The 19,756-nt window shown below is 43.0% G+C and overlaps 2 protein-coding genes and 1 long non-coding RNA gene across 3 annotated transcripts; 1 reads left to right on the forward strand and 2 right to left on the reverse strand.

Annotated features, from left to right (window-relative positions):
* Window positions 1-1,010: 1,010 nt before the first annotated feature.
* Window positions 1,011-8,699, reverse strand: LOC139557684 (fap1 adhesin-like). Its single transcript, XM_071372775.1, has 6 exons — window positions 8,414-8,699; window positions 8,146-8,320; window positions 7,859-8,000; window positions 7,653-7,718; window positions 5,910-7,531; window positions 1,011-4,655 (listed from the first exon to the last, which is right to left on the reverse strand). The coding sequence occupies exons 1-6, from the start codon at window positions 8,533-8,535 to the stop codon at window positions 2,487-2,489; spliced, it is 4,296 nt and encodes a 1,431-aa protein (XP_071228876.1). The 5' UTR covers window positions 8,536-8,699; the 3' UTR covers window positions 1,011-2,486.
* Window positions 8,700-8,707: 8 nt separating this feature from the next.
* On the reverse strand, window positions 8,708-9,574 carry LOC139557685 (uncharacterized). Its single transcript, XR_011671449.1, has 3 exons — window positions 9,310-9,574; window positions 8,937-9,098; window positions 8,708-8,817 (listed from the first exon to the last, which is right to left on the reverse strand). It is a non-coding gene; the product is annotated as an uncharacterized lncRNA (long non-coding RNA).
* A 5,106-nt stretch (window positions 9,575-14,680) lies between these two features.
* LOC139557687 (SAP domain-containing ribonucleoprotein-like) lies at window positions 14,681-19,724 on the forward strand. The gene is made up of 10 exons (XM_071372778.1): window positions 14,681-14,797; window positions 15,282-15,383; window positions 16,783-16,832; window positions 17,034-17,095; window positions 17,212-17,263; window positions 17,365-17,438; window positions 17,979-18,019; window positions 18,203-18,225; window positions 18,334-18,405; window positions 19,468-19,724. The coding sequence occupies exons 1-10, from the start codon at window positions 14,767-14,769 to the stop codon at window positions 19,564-19,566; spliced, it is 606 nt and encodes a 201-aa protein (XP_071228879.1). The 5' UTR covers window positions 14,681-14,766; the 3' UTR covers window positions 19,567-19,724.
* The last annotated feature ends 32 nt before the right edge of the window (window positions 19,725-19,756 follow it).

Consider the following 19,756-nt stretch of genomic DNA (forward strand, 5'->3'; position numbering starts at 1 on the left):
TTCGCCAGCGGTTTTGGTGGCCTACTCAGGAGCGTGACACGCGCCGTTTCGTGGCTGCTTGTTCGGACTGCGCGCAGACTAAGTCAGGTAACTCTCCTCCTGCCGGTCGTCTTAGACCGCTTCCCATTCCTTCTCGACCATGGTCTCACATCGCCTTAGACTTTATTACCGGTCTGCCTTCGTCTGCGGGGAAGACTGTGATTCTTACGGTTATCGATAGGTTCTCTAAGGCGGCACATTTCATTCCCCTCGCTAAGCTTCCTTCCGCTAAGGAGACGGCACAAATCATCATTGAGAATGTGTTCAGAATTCATGGCCTCCCGTTAGACGCCGTTTCAGACAGAGGCCCGCAATTCACGTCACAGTTTTGGAGGGAGTTCTGTCGTTTGATTGGTGCTTCCGTCAGTCTCTCTTCCGGGTTTCATCCCCAGTCTAACGGTCAAGCAGAAAGGGCCAATCAGTCGATTGGTCGCATATTACGCAGCCTTTCGTTTCGAAACCCTGCGTCTTGGGCAGAACAGCTCCCCTGGGCTGAGTACGCTCACAACTCGCTTCCTTCGTCTGCTACCGGGCTATCTCCGTTTCAGAGTAGTCTTGGGTACCAGCCTCCTCTGTTCTCGTCCCAGCTCGCCGAGTCCAGCGTTCCCTCCGCTCAGGCTTTTGTCCAACGTTGTGAGCGCACCTGGAGGAGGGTCAGGTCTGCACTTTGCCGTTACAGGGCGCAGACTGTGAGAGCCGCCAATAAACGTAGGATTAAGAGTCCTAGGTATTGTCGCGTTCAGAGAGTGTGGCTTTCCACTCGTAACCTTCCCCTTACGACAGCTTCTCGCAAGTTGACTCCGCGGTTCATTGGTCCGTTCCGTGTCTCTCAGGTCGTCAATCCTGTCGCTGTGCGACTGCTTCTTCCGCGACATCTTCGTCGCGTCCACCCTGTCTTCCATGTCTCCTGTGTCAAGCCTTTTCTTCGCGCCCCCGTTCGTCTTCCCTCCCCCCCCCCCCGTCCTTGTCGAGGGCGCACCTATTTACAAGGTACGGAAGATCATGGACATGCGTTCTCGGGGACGTGGTCACCAGTACTTAGTGGATTGGGAGGGTTACGGTCCTGAGGAGAGGAGTTGGGTTCCATCTCGGGACGTGCTGGACCGTTCGTTGATTGATGATTTCCTTCGTTGCCGCCAGGGTTCCTCCTCGAGTGCGCCAGGAGGCGCTCGGTGAGTGGGGGGGTACTGTCATGTTTTGTCATTGATCATCATGTCTTGTCCCTGTGCTTCCCTCTGCTGGTCTTATTAGGTTCTTTCCCTCTTTCTATCCCTCTCTCTCCCCCACCCTCTTTCCCTCTCTCGCTCTCTCTCTCTATCGTTCCGTTCCTGCTCCCAGCTGTTTCTCATTCTCCTAACGACCTCATTTACTCTTTCACACCTGTCCCCTATTTTGCCCTCTGATTAGAGTCCCTATTTCTCCCTCTGTTTTCCGCTTCTGTCCTTGTCGGATTCTTGTTTGATGTTTGCTGTTCTGTGTCCTTGTTCCGCCCTGTCGTGTTTTTGCCTTCTTCAGATGCTGCGTGTGAGCAGGTGTCTATGTCAGCTACGGCCTGTGCCTTCCTGAAGCGACCTGCAGTCTGTGGTCGCGTCTCCAGTCGTTCCTCTCTTCTGACGAGAGGATTTCAGTTTCCTGTTTTGGATTTACCTTTAATAATATCCAGGAGAATTATTGTTTGTTTAAGACTGGAATAAAGACTCTGTTTCTATTACGTCGCTTTTGGGTCCTCATTCACCAGCATAACAATAAAAGTCAGTGTAAAAAAAAATGTGTATTAATATTTTATGGTCAAATTGTGAGACTGTTTAAACAATGTCACCATTCAGAGCAAAGATATATAATTACTCTCTCCTAATTTTCTATTTAATATTCCTAACTTAACACTTACACCTAAGAAAAATTACACATTGTAAATAAATGCTTTTGTCTTTTTTAGAAAATAAATGCATTCTTTAATAGCTCAATGCGATTCAAAATAATGTAAGCAAATGCTTCTACCATGTATGTCCAAGTAAACATGTGAATCTCTCTTCAGTTATCACTCTCGCTGTGAGGAGAGGTGTTGGAGGCAGTTCATGAATCGGCGCGGGGTGTCCCACTCTGAGCCAAAGTGCTGAGCATCTCATTGTCAGACGACAGCGCAGCCAGATGTGCGGCCAACTCGCTCTGCTTTGCCTCAACAACGTCCTCCCGAACAGACAGCATTATCTCTGCGACGAGTCTTTTGGATGAGTCTATATTAAAGATAGACTCCTTGTCTGAGCGGTCCACCGCTCTTAATGAATAAAAAATACATTTTATATGTGCAGCGCTTTTCATAACAGAGTTCTCAAAGCTCTACGAAAGCTCTACAAAAATAAAAACATTTAGAATCAAGGCTGTTCAAATATCAACAGTGGGCTAGGTGTTAAAAAGCTTTTCAGATTAGGCCTATGAGAAAGAGAGTATTACCTTGGCCTCTGGGACTCTGGAGTTGAGAATTCTCCCTCGAATGATGATGGACTGGTCAATCGCATTGTCTCAGTTGGGAAATGAAAAGCACCCCTGCAAACTTTGTAAATGTGCATCTTTTTGGGGGGCTCCTCTGGAACCTTCCTAAGGCGAAGCACTGGGCGCCGTGGCAGCCTCACCTTTGGCTTTCCCTCTGGAGGTGTAGGGACGAGGCCAGAGACATTGAAGACTGATTTGGAAGAGGTCAGGAGGGATTTGGACAGACTGTCTTCTTCGTCTGTGGAGGAAATCCTTTGGGCCTCTTTGTCAATAGGGATATCAGATCGACTGGACGGAAACTCCAATGAGCTCCGACAGTTGCTCATGGCATAAAGTGAGGATGATGCTGAGACATCCTTTTGCAACTGTGTCAGTTTCAATTCTGTGCCGTATGAAACTTCCTTTGAGGTTGAAGTAGGCACACCAATTACGGAGAGAGAGTCAATGCTTCTACTGAGGTGAGTAGCATTTTCAATGTCTGGCAGCCTCACCTTTGGTTTTCCCTCTGGAGGAGTAGGGACGAGGCCAGAGACATTGAAGACTGATTTGGAAGAGGTCAGGAGGGATTTGGACAGACTGTCTTCTTCGTCTGTGGAGGAAATCCTTTGGGCCTCTTTGTCAATAGGGATATCAGATCGACTGGACGGAAACTCCAATGAGCTCCGACAGTTGCTCATGGCATAAAGTGAGGATGATGCAGAGACATCCTTTTGCAACTGTGTCAGTTTCAATTCTGTGCCGTATGAAACTTCCTTTGAGGTTGAAGTAGGCACACCAATTACGGAGAGAGAGTCAATGCTTCTACTGAGGTGAGTGGCATTTTCAATGTCTTCAGGATTCTTCAAAGCATCAAGGTAGGACATTGACAGGCATCCTTTGACGGGCATGCAATTGACCGGGGATGCTGGTTTTGAAGTAATTACCTTCTGAAGATCAAGGTCTTCCTGTGAGGATATTGCACCAGCGCTCCGTCTGAGGAAACCATCCTCATCCAGTAGGTCATCACAGACAGTGTCCATGAGGCCTGAGGCAATATATTTTATCTTCAGGGATGACATCCAGGTCCCTGGATATCCCTCAAAAGCTTCAGTTGAGTAAGATGCTACATCATCTAGGTCAGGCTGGAGTCCAGCCACATTAGGAACAAATGGTGTGTTGCTTGCCTTGAGAGAGGTTCCCATAGCACCCAAAATGTTGCTGACAGCATTGATGGCAGTCTGGCTTGCCTTGGGGGAAATCGTCCTGTTGGGAGAATCTTGTCTAATCATATTGATTATTTTAGTGTTGACCTGCTCCAGAACTTTGATGATTTGGTCTTTGGCAGTAAGTGAAATGGCATCTACGTTGGCATTCATGGTCTCACTGGCTTTCCCGGTCAGCTGACAGGCCTGGTCTTTACTGAGTTTTCTGGATACACTTTTCAACATATCCTCAATAATTTCTTTCTCTGAGCAGTCCTCGCTTTTAAGGTTCACCGATCCAAATTGAGGCAAAGAGACAGAATGTCTTACCTCATTCCTCACAGATTGGGCCAGGGTTTCTTTGAAAGGTTCTGTGCTAATTTGGTGCAGAACTCCATCCACAAGGGTGACATAGAGGTTAGGGAAAGAGGTGCTTCTGGTGGCCTGGTGAGCTTTCCTTCTAGGGGATGAGTTAAAGACATAACTTACTCTAATGACTCTTTTTTCATCCGTATTCTTCTCACCTGGAGATATGAGCGCTGTGTCTTGGATCAAAATTGGCTTTACCTCATGGTCTTCAATCTTTACTGCAGGGACCTGTGATTTTGTGTGGCGTTCATCAGATCCAGACAGGCTGCTCTGAATTGGTCCAGGAACAACAACATTTGATGTACCTTCTTCAGGATCGTCATGTAGTAGGGCTAGTGGCTGGTCGTCTAAAATCATTTTACTGCACATATCGATGGCATCTTCCACTAAATCATCAGCGATCAACTCAACTTTTGCAGAGGCCATTGATTTCGCTGGGTGCTCGCCTGTTGCCTCCGAGAGCATTCCTTCCATATCTGCTCTGGAAGTAGTACAAGAACATGGAACACTGGCCATCACAGTTGTCTCCATGTCACCCAGAAGACTGCTCACAGCATTGATGGCTGTTCGGCTTACCTTTGGAGATAGAATCAGAATAATTTATCGCCATGCAACAAATACAGTGGTGTAAAGTACTTAAGTAAAAATACTTTAAAGTACTACTTCAGTAGTTTATATGGGTATCTGTACTTCACTATTTATATATTTTTGACAACTTTTACTTCTACTTCACTACATTCCTCATGAAAATAAGGTACTTTTTACTCCATACATTTTCCCTGTCATCCAAAAGTACTCATTACATTTTGAATGCTTAGCAGGACAGGAAAATAGTCCAATTCACACATTTATCAAGAGAACATCCCTGGCAGACTCACTAAATACACATGCTTCATTTGTAAGTGTTGGAATGTGCTCCTGGCTATCTGTAATTTAAAATTACAAAAAAATGCTGCTGTCTGGTTTGCTTAATATAAGGAATTTTAAATGATTTATACTTTTACTTTTGATTCTTAGATATATTTAAAACCAAATACTTTTAGACTTTTACTTAAGTAGTATCTTACTGGGTGACTCATTTTTACTTGAGTCATTTTCTATTAAGGTATCTTCACTTTTACTCAAATATGACAATGGTACTGGTATGGTACTTTTTCCACCACTGAACAAATGATACTAGGAATGTATCTTGGTGTTGCAAATAGAAGCATCCCCATCAACAATCACATCAACAATCAATCAGATCACCATCAACACAGATAAAACATCAACACAAATACATTAAGAACACCTGCTCTTTCTATGACATAGACTGACCAGGTGAATCCAGGTGAAAGCTATGATCCCTTATGGATATCACCTGTTAATTCCACTTCAAATCAGTGTAGATGAAGGGGAGGAGACAGGTTAAAGAAGGATTTTTAAGCACTGGGACCATGTGTGTGCCATTTAAATGGTGAATGGGCAAGACAAAACATTTAATTGCCTTTGAACGGGGTATAGTAGTTGGTGCCAGGCACACCAGCTTGTGTCAAGAACTGCAACGCTCCTAGGTTTTTCATGCTCAACAGTTCCAAGAATAGTCCACAACCCAATGGACATCCAGCCAAATTGACACAACTGTGGGAAGCATTGGAGTCAACATGGGCCACCATCCCTGTGGAATGCTTTCGACACCACTCAATATTAGATTAGGAAGGTGTTCCTAATGCTTAGTATACTCAGTGTACATGACCTCCCTTGTAGGAAAAGTGTCATGGCATCACACAGCACATATAAATGTTGCATACAACATTACACAGTACATACAACATTAATATATTGACTTACTTCTGGGGATAGACATCTCTTGGGAGAACCCTTCTTGATCTTGACAACAAAATTTGTCTTGACCTCCTGGAAAACTTTCTGTATCAGTTGTGCTGCAGCAGATTCTAGTCTGTAGATCTCTTCTTCATCTGTAGCCTCTTCAGCCACGGTGCTAGAGCTTGTTCCTCCGCACTGTCGGGATACTTCCTTCAGCATATCCTCTAGCATTTTCCTCTCAAAGTAATTATCAATTTGAAGGTTCAACAATCCACATTCAGGCATAGAAAGGGTGCGTCTCACCTCATTCTTCACTGATTGGGCCAGATTGTCTTTGAAGGGTTCTGTGCTGAAGTGGTCCATAACTGCATCCACAACAAGTCCATACAAGTTGGGAAGAGAAGCGCTTCTGGTGGCTGCATTTTCTTTCTTCACCTTGTGCAAGAGAATAGGCTTTGAAACAACTTCTTCAGTATTGACTGAGGGGACAGAAAGGACGTTGTCTGTTTCACTGGTGTTACCATTCTCTACTCTTTCTTCTTTGCATTCTACAGTGGTTGTGGTATCCGTCTCCTGGGACGAGGTTGATGCAGCTGCGGAGGCCTCTGAGCTGCTTGTCTTACTGTTGTTTTCTGCAGCCTCTGAAGTGTCAGATGAAAACACCATTCCATAACTGGGAGAGTTGGATAAAGATGAGATCACTGGCTCCGAGGGAAGTATTTCCAGAGTCAGGGAAGGAGCTTTTACTACAAAAGAGATTTGTATGTCACTTCTGATAGCCCTTGAGTTGATTGGTTGTTCATCTCTTTCACCCTGAAGCTCAGGAAAAGCCAGCTCGAATAGGATGCTGTCATATGCAGTGCTAATAAGGTCACAGGCGACACCTTCTAGTTTTGAACAGGAATCTCGGCGGTTTTCGGGGTCTGCCTTTTTTAATGCAGTCAATGCAGGTGGCTGAATGTTTGTTATACCTGAGGTGCCTTCTTCAGCATCACAGTCTAATGCAAGCTCTTCAATGTTTTCCTCATTTAATAAGTGTCTAATGTCTTCCAAAACATTGCTTACCACATCAATGGCTGTTTGGCTGGCCTTTGCAGAGACAACTCTGAATTGGGTAGGGGAGTCTTCTCGGATCATTACGATAACCTGCTCCTGGACTTCCTCCAGAACGTCAGTGATCAACGTTGTCACATAGGCGTTTATGTCTTCTCCGTTGGCCATCCGCTCCTCTGGTTCTGGATCATCTGCTTGAGCATTGGGTTTGATTGTGTTTCCCCCACGGAGTCTGCAGGCAGGTTCATTGCTAGGATTGGCCGCTCGAGAGACGCACTTCAACACATCGTAAGCGATTCTGGCACTCAGAGCCCTTTGTGCCGCTGGTGTAGACCCTGGAATCGTCAGTTTGACCTCATCCCTGATTGACTCCGCCAGCTGCTTCCTGACAAGCTTGGAGCCTAAGTGGTCGAGGATGACAGATTTCAGCTGAGCTCTGTCTGGGATGCTTTGTCCCTTGATGGCTTTGAAGATCCTAAAAACAGGTTCTTGGAAACCCTTCAGCGGTGCCAGACCATCCAGGCATGGTCTCCTCTGGAGTGGTGCAAGGCTTGGTCTCCTCTGTAGCATGGCTGGCTTTTCCTTAGATTTCCCTATTAATAACACACACACATTTTAAAAATGTGATTTAATTTAGCATTCACTGACTATGAACATACTCTGAAAGATATTTCGTAATGAAATTATGGTTCTTTAGTAAGGAAATGTTCTTACCTGACAGAGAAACTGTTTTCTTTACAGTTTTGGATTGAGCAGGTTTGAGAGCAGGCTGAGCAGATGCTATAATAGATTATTTATTTTTTTATACAAAATACGATATGATATACAGCACAACACATTCAACTGCTCCTTGTAGGTTGCATTTGGCATAGTCATTTAAACATTGCTTAACTGTGTGATGAATTCAAATGAAATCTTACCTGGTTTTTCAAATATTTCTTCCAGCAGCTTATTTGGTTTGATAGAGGCCTCTCTCAACCTCTCAAACTCCTGGAGGTTTTTCAATTCCTCTTCCATTATCCTCAACTGAATAGCCTGTTTTTGTTCCATAATGCACATTTTCTGTGAAGAACATAGAGTCCAAAAATAGCAACTTAGCATCCACAAAAGTTGAGGTAAAATGATTTCTTAATTTTCATGATTTATTCAAACTTGAAAATAATTGTGGGTAGTTTTGTGAAGTATGATGAAAGTGTGACATTTGTACCTTTCTGATGCGCTTTTCTTTGGCCTCTTTCATATACTTGGCCTTGTTCAAATCGTGCCTCACATCCTTTTCAATGAGTTTCAGCCTGGATCGCTCCTTAGAAACCCAATCCTCTTTAAACTCTCTCTCTTGGTCATACAACGCAGTTTGCAGGCCATATTTCTGTCCCCTGTCCCTATCAATACATTAAACAGATGAGTCATGACATTGCCAACACAGAGTAGGCCTATATAACTCTACTTTATTACCTCATGCACTTCTTGCCTACCTGGAACCAATGGTTGACTGCAGATGCTTCAGGTTCTGTGCTCCTTTATTCAGTAAGTACTCTATCATATCTTCCAGGGTAACGTCCTTAGGTATATGGCCTTCCTCTTGCAACTGAACCATTCTCAGTATCTGTTCCTTCTTAAATATGATAAATACAATTTTTGTACATTTTAAACACTTATCTATCTAATAAAATACATGTTACATTGTTTTTAGAGTGATGAATGATCATTTCACATTTTCTCGTGAAAATAACATGTGTGATCTTCACAGAAGTTCACATTTAAGAACGCAGTCAAACTGCCCACATACCAACTTTTTGCTGTACGTTTTATTATGGTCAGTCTTGACCGTATCCAGGTAATGTTTGTATGTGTTATACTCCTTTAATGAGCATACAACCTTGAGAAGAGAGAGAATCAAAATGTTTTCTGCTATAATACTCCTGGAGTTAACTATCGGTAAAGCTTACAGTCTTCTACTACACTGTTCAGAAACAATAATATTAACTTCAAACTTACGTTGTCCTCTTTAGTGATGAAGTTTCGCTTCTTTAACTTCTCATGCATTTCCTTCTGATGGAAGTATTCATTGAGGTTTGGGTCATGCAAACTGTTGTACGTCGGCCTCATAATGTGACAGTTTGGGTCACTGAGGTTGAAATCAGATGTAGGCTGATACAACTGAAGGAACAAGGATATAAACAAAAAAAATAAACATTCTACTGGATCCTTCTTCCATTCTAAAGCACCACTCTACTGGACCCTTCTTCTATTCTACTGCACGATTCTACTGGACCCTTCTTCTATTCTACTGGACCCTTCTTCTATTCTACTGCACCATTCTTAAAAAAAAATGTTATACTGTATCCTGTTAAATATATGTTCTGCTTACCTTTTTACCCAGGCTGGCTCTATGAAATTTAAAGGCGACCCCAGGTAGGACCGGAAGCTTTGTCATGGCAGGCAATCTGCTGCTCACTGACGGCTTTGTTTCTATCATGATCTGAGGAGGCTTCCCTTTCAGTGGACGAGTTTGCTTCTCTGGTCGTGAGGGTATCTGACACAGGGGCTTTGAGGTCTTCTCCTGAAAACAGCAACATAGCAATAATGTATTTCTTACAAACTCACCTGTGATAGTTCATCCGACCATTATGACATGGCGGCGAGCCTGATATGTCATCATAGGTTGACGCCCAATGAACTACTGTTGCCATAGCCTGAGTGCCAGTCTATTTGTTTTTTATATCAACTCCCTGCCACTCACTGTCATGCCAAATATTATTTTTGGCTTAGCTATAAGAGCAATGAAGTTGACAAGAGCACAAACAGATCTGGGCCCAGGCTACTGTTGCCACAGAGATTCTAATTATGTGACCTGTGTCTGACCAGTAGCGGTGCATGTGTAAAATCACTGGGGAAGCTGTGGGAGTAAATGGTACATATAGGGACATATATAAATTTGTACATCAGACCACAGGAGGAGAAGGCGACACATAGGCGCATAGGACAGCTGGACACACTAATGTTAGAGGGACACATAGTCTGCTGATCCTAATAAGGGCAAACATACCAAAGAGCACACCAAGCTAAACATAAGTACGAAGGCCAAAGACATAGGCCCATAGGATAGATGGACATATATTATTTTTAGGACAAGAAGGGTCCTGCCACCATTATAACCTAACTGAAAGCAGATATTCACAAGTTCTTGTAAGTGTTATATTTGTAATACGATTTTCCACGACAAAGCCAAGACAGTAAAAAAGCCATATTACAACCTATGTTGTGATATTTGCTCTTTATACAACGGCTGGATCTAATCCTGAATGCTGATTGGTTTAAAGCTAATTCCAGCCAGTGTCTATTCCACAAGTTACCACCGGCTAAATCTATGATGTTAAAATGCCTATTTACTCTGTTCCATCTGACTGCGTAATCCACTGTCTCGTCAGTCCAGGCAGGGAAGTTAAAACTTGATCTCCACTGTAAAAAGCATCTAGACATTATTTAACAATTATTTTATACTAACAGTGAGTTTTCAACAGCAGAGATTTGTATAAACCTTGCTGTCTGTCTCTCCGACATTTGCAACATTGTTTCAATATTCAAATTTGATCTCCAACTGTCCCATAGTAATGAACGTGTAGGGGTCGGGTTTTGGGACGAGAGAGAGAGGCAGACAGCATTTCTCAGCCAGTCAAAATCACAAATCAGCTGGCATGATTTTTATGGATATATACAAAGAAATGTCAAGTGAAAAAAGGTCAAATGAAACTAAGTGCAGGTAGTTTGCAGTCTTTCCAGCTTCAGTTTGAAGTTATTGTGTTAGCTGTGTTGTTGGCTAGCTCCTCTGAACAACAGTGTCCTAAAAACAGAACAGATGGCGCCGACATATATGGCAGCTCTGCTTCTAGCTCCTAAGCAACTTTGCAGTATTTTTTGTGTGTGTGTTATTTGTTACATTATTAGCCCAGAAAATGTTTTGTGTTATTAGATGCAGCCGGAAATAACTTTTGGATATCAGAACGGCGGTACCTCACTTTTCGGAATTGGATCCTTTGTTCATACCCCCCAGGGCAATTTAACTTATTCCATAGGCTGCTCCAAAACACTGCCGACGGAGAAGAGGTATTTGGAGTGGACTTCTAGTCCGACTGTGGAGGCGTGCACACCATCCACCGCTTCAGAGTATATTACTTGCTAATGTTCAGTCTCTGGATAATAAAGTAGACGAGCTCAGGGCGAGGATCTCCTTCCAGAGAGACATCAGGCATTGTGACATACTCTGTTTCACGGAAACATGGCTCTCTCGGGATATACTGTCCCCGTCCATACAGCCATCTGGGTTCTCAGTACATCGCGCAGACAGGAATAAAGAACTCTCCGGGAAGAAGAAAGGCGGGGGTGTATGTTTCATGATTAACCACTCATGGTGTGATTGATATAACATACAGAAACTCAAGTCCTTTTGTTCACCCGACCTAGAATACCTCACAATGAAATGCCGACCATATTACCTCCCAAGAGAATTTTCTTTGGTTATAGTCACAGCCGTGTATATTCCCCCTCAAGCCGATACCACGATGGCCCTGAAAGAACTACACTTGACTTTATTCAAACTGGAAACCACAGATCCTGAGGCCGCATTTATTGTAGCTGTGGATTTTAACAAAGCAAATGAGGAAAACGTTACTGAAGTTCTACCAACACATTGACTGTGGTCAATATTCCTCCTCAAGCAGATACCACGACAGCCCTCAAAGAACAACACTGGACTTTATGCAAACTGGAAACCACATATCCTAAGGCCGCATTTATTGTAGCTGGGGATTTTAACAAAGCAAATTTGAGGAAAACGCTATCAAAGTTCTACCAATACATTGACTGTAGTACTCGTGCTGGTAAAACATTGGCCCACTGCTACTCAACTTTTCGAAATGCCTAGAAGGCCCTCCCCCGCCCTTCCTTCGGCAAATCTGATCACGACTCCATTTTGCTCCTCCCTTCCTATAGGCAGAAACTCAAACAGGAAGTATCCGTGCTAAGGTCTATTCAATGCTGTTCTGACCAATCGGAATCCATGCTTCAAGATTCAAACCCACGCTTTTAGTTTGTTTTCATAGGCTACCTAGCTACAATTTGTGCTGTCCTAAATTCCTCGCATTTGGCAACAATGAACCAATTATGTTAGCTAGCTAGTTAATGTGAGTCTACTAGGCTACATATTGAACTTCAATCGTCTCAGGCCAGTGGCATGAATTTATGGTTAGATCAGAATTGCCATTATAATCATTGGCCTGTACAGAGAATTAAGTCAAAACCTCAAGTCCAAATCCCCATCTCCATCCATGCCTCAGGAAAGGGCCGATTTAGCAAACTAGCTACTGCAAGACATCAACACAAGAAGACTAGAAATCAACACCTTTTTCTGACAATGATGACGTTTTGCTCAGGATGTGATTTGATTGGTGTGAAGCCAAATCGACCTCCCATGGAGGGCATTTTGCTGCACCAGGACAACCCACAGTTGAGCTCAGCTCAATGCTGATTGGCCCAAAAAATCTAAAAATCAATCAGATTCAGCCACGTGCGAACTTACGGATAATTATGATAACACAGAGACAAAAGAGAAATTATTTTATATTTTTATTGGTCAAATATTTGGGAAAGCCTGGCTTCCCTTGGCATCTATGAATACACACCACTGTGTCTGAGTTTGAACTGGAGTCATCTGCATGCCACAAGACTGTGTTAGCCCACTGCTGAGCGAATGCCTAGGCTCTAGCTCAAGTATTAGGCAAGGTTATTCTGTTCACGGAACCACCGCTACACTTCACCCCTCCCCTGACCTCCTCTCACAACACCCCAGCAGCTGATAGACATCAACTGTGCGATCAAGGTCCAATGGCACCAATGAGACTGACTGTGATTGAACCCAGATCATATCCACACCACAAGACTGAGGGGATTAGTTTATGTGGCCCGGGTTACCTCGGTGAGAGGAGTTTGAACTGGGTGAAAAGTGATTGCATTCGTTTTGGAACCGCACCGCCTCCCGGGGGTGAGCCAGGTGCCCCGCTCTGGCCGAAGGCGAAGTCGGCTCAAAACAAAAGTGACGTAATTATTAAGCTCATGGAGTGATGAGTAGGATTATGTGTTTTCACATGCAAAAGTGATTGCTTTGATAAAAACGCTTTATCTGCCTTTTCAATGAAAACTAGTTTGAAAATTCAAACATCTATTTTACGCAAAAGAGATGTGTTTCTGGAAGATGCACCATGCTGCCTTGTTGACAACATGACCGACTGGCGCAGATTACTGTTTTATTGAGAAGGGTGCTCCTTCCTCCCTGCTTTCACCCAATGATGTGACTGGCCATTGCCTAGTTCAACCCGGGCCAGCGTAATAGAACTCCCTCACTGTGTGTGTTGACCAGAGGGTTGTTGCCAGGGGTCGGATCCATAGGATGTCCCAAGGATACCGCCTAGCATCAACCATGAGACTGACTGGGTTTGAACCGAGGTCAATCTGCATGTCACAAGACTGTGTTAGCCCACTGAGCTTAAATCTAGGCATTAGCTCAGACAGATAACACACATTTCAGGCAAGGTTACTCATCACACAAGAATAGTTCACTTTGTAGTCCTTTGTAGCTCAGTTCAGAGCATGGGACTTGTAAACTTTGATGACAATTAGGCTTGATTCACATAGTCCTACTGTTTATGTTCAGACTTCATATTATTGGAATACACAATCGTCTATTTTACCTTTTCAATTACACAATACTTAGGCTAGACAATTGTTTACAAGTTTAGCAAAATGCAAAGGTGAAAGCAAAAGTGTTTACCTGACTGCTTTTAAAAACGTCGTTCTCCATTGCACAGCATGACAGGAAAGAGCAAAATGCCTCTGAACATGATTATTTGTCAATACATATGCATCATAATGTAGTGAGAATACTGTACCATCTGTGACGCAACGCATTGGCATATCCGAAATTCCATTGATTATACCGCATGTATTGGAGTCACATTGTTTAATTTTTCCCTTCTAAATCTGTTGGATAAAAAAAGTAAGGATCAATGTATATACTGAACGATTTAGGCCTATCAATAAAGATATTTTACATGAAAAACTGGGCTATACATTTCATTGTGTCAAAGCAAATTACTAAAGTTACACAGAATTTACACACAAAAACAAAAAAAGATTTATGATAGCAATGTACCAACTCAAAGCGGTTGGGATTTTACTGAAGAAGCAGACGGGTCGATTTCTGATGGGTGAAACAGATTCCGCATTTAATTATCCAAGTCGTAACGGGCATTCCGAGTCTTTTCGGTGACTGGTATCATTTGTCTCCATTCACCTAAGGAGCCGTTAATTTTGCTCCCAACGGGCTTTTCGTTCAGTAGTTCTTAGGAATTGACCTAAAACCATGATAAAATTGTCAATATATAATTTAAATCGTAAAGAGTTGCCTACCAGATCGTGAAATTTGAGTTCAAATACATTTTTACTTGACCAGATTATTAGATGGCCTGCAAAAACAAATTGAGAATTTTTTTTAATGCACTGAAAAAATGAGCGCGAACTAGACTGAGGCTCCTCACTAGATTGTTCCTGCACTGAGCAATTACCATCTTCAGTGATTATTTTTAGAATTTGTCAGCAGATGATCGATGTCTGGATTCTGGGGCTCAAAAAGCAATAACAGTAGGCTATGCAAATCAGGAAGCCAAATTAACGGCTCTTTCACAGCTGCAATTCAGTTCCCGACGGTCACCAAAAAGAGCCGTTCAAAGAGAGTCGTTCGTTCGCGAATGACCTACCACTACAACAAAGCAAGATGGCTGAAGTTGTGGAGCTCCAGAAACTAAACTAGCTTAGTTTGAAACGTCTAATACCGGTATTATATTTGGGGGAAATCAAGTATTGTATGTTGTTAGCTATCTTTACTTTGTAAATCATGATCTAGCACGCTGGGGATCTTCGGACACAAAGAGTCGTAGGTAGCTAGTTAGCAGATGGTAGCGGACAGGACGGAAATAGTCCATGCTTGCTGCACGGTGTAGCTAGATAACAAGGCATTTTGAGGTTTGAGATATCCACGCGTTGTATTGGGTTGGGGTGGCTTTGTTATTCAACGAGGGCCAAAGTTTGCTCTGCTACTGCTGTGAAGTTGGCAACTGACATCAGCGCATGCGCGACTACAAGTGAATGAATGAATGAAATTGTACAGGATGTTTGGCCTAACGTTCAAGCACTTCGCTGTTGGGCTGTAACATTTGAATTGCAAAAATTGCCATTTAGTAGGAAATCATTTCAAATCTAACCAGTAATCTACACTCATGTCTCTCCCACAGCTTGCTGAACTGAAGCATGAGTGTGAAACCAGGGGTCTAGATGTGAAGGGCAACAAAGTGGAACTGATCACACGACTACAGGCTTATCTGGAGGAACATGGTGAGCATGCAATAATGTATGGACTAAATACACATGGGGTCAGGTTCCCATACTCTAATAAAGCCTGGTGCTGTTTCCAATCAATCAAATGTATTTATACAGCCCTTTTACATCAGCTGATATCAAATCAGCCGATGTCAATCAAATCACATTTTATTGGTCGCATACACATATAGCAGATGTTATTGCGGATGTAGCGGAATGCTTGTGTTCCTAGCTCCAACAGTGCAGTAATATCTAACGACACACAAATCTAAAAGTATCAAAGTGGAATTAAGAAATATTAGGATGAGCCGTGTGTGTGATGGGATTTATGGACAGTGTGGATATAATACGTAGTATATCTGAAGAATACGTGAATAGAATAGTATATGTACAGCAATAGTTGAATAGCATGGCCTTGACTAGAATACAGGATATACATATGAAATGTGGAAAATGGTATTAAACATTTATTAAAGTGACAAGTGTTCCATGTCTATGTACATGGGGCATCAGCCTCTAAGGTGCAGGGATGAGTAACCGGGTGATAGCCAGCTAGTGACTAAGTTCAGGGCAGGATACTGGGTGGAGGCCGGCTAGTGATGGCTATTTAAGTCTGATTGTTTTGAGATAGAAGCTGTTTTTCAGTCTCTTGGTCCCAGTTTGGATGCACCTGTACTAACCTCGCCTTCTGGATGATAGTAGGGTGAACAATCCGTGGCTCATTTGGCTGAGGTCCTTGATTATGTAATTGGCCTTCCTGTGACACGGGGGGGCTGTAGATATCCTGAAGGGCAGGCAGTGTGATATGTTGGGCTGACCGCACCACCCTCTGGATAGCCCTGCGGTTGTGTACGGTGCAGTTACCGTACCAGGCAATGCTACAGCCCGACAAGATGTAGGCAATGATACAGCCTGACAAGATGCTCTCAATGGTAAAAATGTGAGGGTCTTAGGGGCCAAATTTCTTCAACCTCCTGTTGCGCCCTGTTCACCACATCGTCTGTATGGGTGGACCATTTCAGATTGTCAGTGATGTGTATGTTGAGGAACTTTAAGCTTTTCACCTTCTCCACTGCGGCCCCGTCGATGTGGATGGGTGCGTGCTCTCTCCTGAAGCCACGATCAGCTCCTTTGTTTTGTTGAGGTTATTTTCCTAGCACCACTCCGCCAAGGCACTCACCTCCTTCCTGTAGGCTGTCTCGTCATTTTTGGTAATCAGGCTGTTGTCATCTGCAAACTTGATGATTTGAATTGGGCTATGAAAGTGTAACTTGCTGAATTCCAAATCAACTTCTACTAGCCCCTACCCCTTGACACCCTTTTATATTTAAAAGGTGTGAGCAATATGGTGAAAAGTCTACCCAGTCTATGAAATGGTCAGGTGAATCATAAGCCTGATTTTCATCCTAAACAGAGGATGACATGGGCCTAAATGAAGATGATGTTCTGGGAGAAGAGCCAGAGGTAAGCCTGGTTTTAAACCACTATAGCAGCAATGGCACTTCATGTATGGATTAGATGGGTTCCACCATCTCCAGTAGAATTTTGATCATACAGTATAAAGTCACTTTATACATGCTGCAATTGCTTATGTGAAATATCTGCTAGGAAAATAAATGTAAAATCGTAGGTGCATATTTCTTGATGATGCTTTAGAACATGTAGGACCTCACGAAAGAGGATGCCATCACTGAGGATAATGACAAGAAACCCATAGTGTCTGAGGAGTAAGTTTTTCCTTTTATGTGAACACACATTGAAGAGTGACATTTTCTCTCCATTTTCCTGAGGATCTGATGTCCCTATTGAAATATGTTAATCATGTGATTTTAATGTGTTTCAGGACGGCTGAAAAGAAAGTGGTAAAAATCACACCCCCAGCGTCTGTGTATGAGGTAATATGATGCTTGCTGCACTCTCACCAGTCATGACAAGTCTTCAATGCAGTGGTGGTGTGCTAACCTTATAATTAAAATGTTTTATCCTGTTTTCCCAGAGGGTACAGAAAAGAGCAGAACGCTTCAATGTCCCTGCGTCAGCTGATGGCAAGAAGGCCATACGTGCTGCCCGGTCAGTATCCCACAAATATTCCCCACACTATTGATTGGGCATATCTATTAACCTATATTGACAATTTGCATTGTGTTCCCCCCCAACCCCCCCCCCCCCCCTTACGCTGCTGCTACTCTCATATATGCATAGTCACTTTAACTATACATTCATGTACATACTAGCTCAATTGGGACGACCAACCAGTGCTCACGCACATCGGCAAACCGGGCTATCTGCATTGTGTCCCACTACCCGCCAACCCTCTTTTACACTACTGCTATTCTCTGTTCATCATATATATATGCATTGTCACTTTAACCATATCTACATGTACATACTACCTCAATCAGCCTGACTAACCTGTCTGTATGTAGCCTCGCTACTGTATATATCCTGTCTTTTTACTGTTTTATTTACTTACCTATTGTTAACCTTATACCTTTTTTGCAATATTGGTTAGAGCCTCTAAGTAAGCATTTCACTGTAAGGTCTACACCTGTTGTATTTGGCACACGTGACAAATAAACTTTGATTTGATTAAATATGTATTGTGTTCAGGTTTGGTTTGCCCGCTGCTGCACCTCCAACTTCCACCCCAGGTCAGTGTGAATCTTCCAGTCATTTTCACAGTTCTCATGTGTGGTTTTAATTTTTTTTAAATCCAAGAACCATAACCTGCAGTCAGTTTATAAACAAGTGTTGAACAACCTCATTATCACAAGTAATTATGTTTTCTCCTGCATTTGCACTCTGGTTTTAATTAGTGTTTCTCTCTATCAAAGGTGTTACTGTGAATAAATCCACTGTGAGTAATCCAAATATGTGATAAACAGTGACCTCCCCTCATTTAAATAATGTAACCATAAGTGACCCAGAAGATTTAATCAAACATCTATCTCTGTGTTCTGTGTAGGCGGTCAGCGTTGAACAGCTAAAAAAGCGAGCAGAGCGATTTGGCGGGAACGTTTCTTCAGTTTCCAAGAAGGTGAGCGCCTAGGGATAGGGCAGCTTCTATCCTCCCTGGACAGCTTATTAGGTACACCTATCTAGTACTGCCTTAGACCCCCCCTTTGCCTCCAGAACAGCCTGAATTCATCAGGGCTTTCTAAAAGGTGTTGGAAACATTTCACAGGGATATTAGTTCATGCTAGTGCGATAGCATCACGCAGTTGTTGCAGATTGTACGGAGGTACATTCATGCTGCGGACAGCCTTTTCCATCTCATCCCAAAGATGCTCTACCGGGTTGAGGTATGGGGACTGCGCAGGCCACTCAAGTAAACTGAATTCGCTGTCATGTTCCATGCAATGTTTTTCCACTCCTCAAATTGTCCAGTGTTTGATCGCGTGCCCACTGGAGCCACTTCTTGTTTTTAGCTGATGGGAATGGATCCCGGTGTGATCGTCTGCTGCAATAGCCCACCTGTGACAAGGATTGATGAGTTGTGTGTTCCGAGATGCCGCTCTGCGCCGTTATTTGCCTGTTTGTGGCCCGCCTGTTAGCTTGCACGATTCTTGCCATTCTCCTTTAACCTCAACATGTTTTCACCCACAGGAGTGCTGCTGACCAGATGTTTTTTTGTTTGCTGCACCATTCTTGGTAAACCTTAGACACCGTCATGCTTGAAAAGCCCAGGAGTGCGGATGTTTGAGATACTGGATCCGGTGCACCTGGCACCGTAGATTATACCACACTCAGTTGCTTAGGTCACTCTTTTTGACAAGTCTTAACGTTTTATCGAACAGTAACTGAATGCCTCTGCCTGCTTTATATAACAAGCCACAGCCAAGTAACGCACTGTCTGTAGGGGCGATCCATTTTCGTGAATGGGGTGGTGTACCTAATGAACTGTATAGTGTGTATTTTTGACTACAGGGCATCCTGAAAGAAACTCAATTGAAACCTTATGATTATTACACTTCAGCATTTCTGATTAAGCCACCTCCAAGTTAAATATTTAAGACCATATGTCAAATCACATTTTATTGGTCACATACACATTTAGCAGATGTTATTGTGGGTGTAGCAAAATGCTTGTGTGTTACAGGTTGAGGAAGATGAAAAGCTGAAGAAGCGGAAAGAAAGATTTGGAATCCTCGCTGCGGTTACACCTGACGTTGAGGTATGTTTTCACATTCTGTATTGAATCACAGGTATTATAACATTTCTTTGATACTTAATACCGTAGAGATTTTTTTTTTAGTGGTTTATTTTATTTTGTTGCAAACAGAACTGATATGTACTGTATATAGCTTGTCAATTATCAGTTGCATTACATTTTGTCATTAAAGTCGTTTTCAATTATTTTCTGTGATTCTTTCTATGGGTTTGCTACT

This window comes from Salvelinus alpinus, chromosome 28 (assembly GCF_045679555.1).
Source record: "Salvelinus alpinus chromosome 28, SLU_Salpinus.1, whole genome shotgun sequence".
Taxonomy (NCBI): domain Eukaryota; kingdom Metazoa; phylum Chordata; class Actinopteri; order Salmoniformes; family Salmonidae; genus Salvelinus; species Salvelinus alpinus.